The sequence below is a fragment of the Emiliania huxleyi genome (genome assembly GCF_000372725.1).
Source record: "Emiliania huxleyi CCMP1516 unplaced genomic scaffold EMIHUscaffold_5626, whole genome shotgun sequence".
NCBI classification, from domain to species: Eukaryota; Haptophyta; order Isochrysidales; family Noelaerhabdaceae; genus Emiliania; species Emiliania huxleyi.
In genome coordinates, this window is record NW_005197784.1 from 1 (window position 1) to 1549 (window position 1549).

A 1549-nucleotide genomic window follows, 5' to 3' on the forward strand; every position below is an offset into this window, starting at 1 on the left:
GCGCCAACGCCGCGCCGCCGCCGCGAGGGCTGCGACATGTCTGCAGAAGGCCGCCCGGAAGCGGCCGGCTCCACCGCCCGCATCGGGAGCGCGCGGCCGGCATCCCGTTGGGCGGGCCATCCGCGGCGCCGCGCCCCGGCCTCCTGACGCAGCCGTGGCCACGGCACGCCCGCGCAGGAGCGACTCGGCGCCGCGCGCAGACGCCGCAAGAGGCAGGGCCGCAGAAGGGCGCGGGTGGGGCACGCGCCAGAGATTCGAGGCCCTGGAGCGACGAAAACTTGTTTCCCGCCAGGACGAGCACCTTGAGATGCATGAGCGCCGCGTCCTGCAGGTGGTCGAGCCCGTCCGAGAGCGCGTTGTCTGCCAGCTCGAGCCGCTGCAGGTTGGGAAGGGTGGGGAACTCCTCGAGCGAGGTGAGCCCACACCCATTCAGCTGCAGCACCTTGAGCTTGGTGAATTGGTTCAGGCCCGTCACCTTGCTCGCTTTGACACCATCCAGCACCAGCTCCAGCACCTCGCTCGCGTCTGTGCCAGCCGTCTTTTGCGCGATGGTGGCCTCGAGGCTCATGGCGGCTGCCTGAGAGGGCGGCAGGGGGGGCGCGGCTGGAGGGGGAGGTGGCGGTGGAGTCTTGATGAAGCGCTCGTGCGTGGCTGGCGGCGGCGCTGAGCGGCCCACTCGATGGCTCGATGGAAAGCGATGGCTGAAACAAGAAAACCACGTTAGGTGAACAGGCGAGTTCGCGGTTCGAGCGCCCAGCGCAGACCGACCGACCGCAGGGGGGTCCGGTCGACGGCCGCGGAAGACCGGTTGGCCGCTCTGTGTATCTCGAGACCTCGAGAGAAGGCCCAAGTCAAGAATTGGCTTTCTTTTGGCGGGCAAGGTCGGTCGGAGCGCAGACCGAGGGGGGGGGTCGGTCGGGTGGCTCGAGGGTCACACACACCGCACACCGACGCGATGAAACAAGAAAAACGTGGAGCGCCTCTTTCACATCGGCTCTTTGCTGCGCGAGTCACAGGGGGACTCCCATGCTGCTTGGCCTCCTCCACCTCCTCCCGCTCGCCTCCTGTCACGGCCTCGCCGCGGCACACCGCCTCCGCGGCGGAGCAGCGCTCACGCTGCCGCCGCTCGTCGGGGCCTACCAGTCCGCGCTCGCGGCGGCGCCCATCACGACAAACGTGCTGTCGGCCGCCAGCCTCTCGGTGCTCGCCGACGGGATGGCGCAAGCCGTCGAGCGGCGCGGCTCGTGGGACGTCTCTCGTGCGGCGTGGATCTCCGCCTGGGGCGCGAGCGTGAGCGGCTTGATGCTCTTCTTTTGGTTCCGGCTCCTCGCTCGCCTCTTCCCGCTCGCGGCGAGCTCGACGGCGCAGCTCGTGGGCAAGGTCGCGCTCAACCAGGCGGTGATGTCGCCGGGCTTGAACGCCGGCTTCTTCACCTTCGTCGTCCTCACCCGCGACAAGGCGCCTCCTCCAGCAGCCCTGACCTCCGCCACCTCTTGTCTCGTCACCACCCTCCTCGCCACCTATGGTCTTCACCGCCCTTGTCTTGTCA

The 1549-nt window shown here is 69.0% G+C and overlaps 2 protein-coding genes across 2 annotated transcripts; one reads left to right on the forward strand and one right to left on the reverse strand.

The window, feature by feature from the left end:
• Positions 1 to 148: 148 nt before the first annotated feature.
• On the reverse strand, positions 149 to 568 carry EMIHUDRAFT_257030 (hypothetical protein; the record flags this gene model as incomplete). The annotated part of the gene is made up of 1 exon (XM_005765144.1): positions 149 to 568. A coding segment is annotated over one exon (420 nt), but the record flags the coding sequence as incomplete, so codon positions are not given.
• A 458-nt stretch (positions 569 to 1026) lies between these two features.
• On the forward strand, positions 1027 to 1525 carry EMIHUDRAFT_257031 (hypothetical protein; the record flags this gene model as incomplete). Its single annotated transcript, XM_005765145.1, has 1 exon — positions 1027 to 1525. A coding segment is annotated over one exon (499 nt), but the record flags the coding sequence as incomplete, so codon positions are not given.
• Between the last annotated feature and the right edge of the window lie 24 nt (positions 1526 to 1549).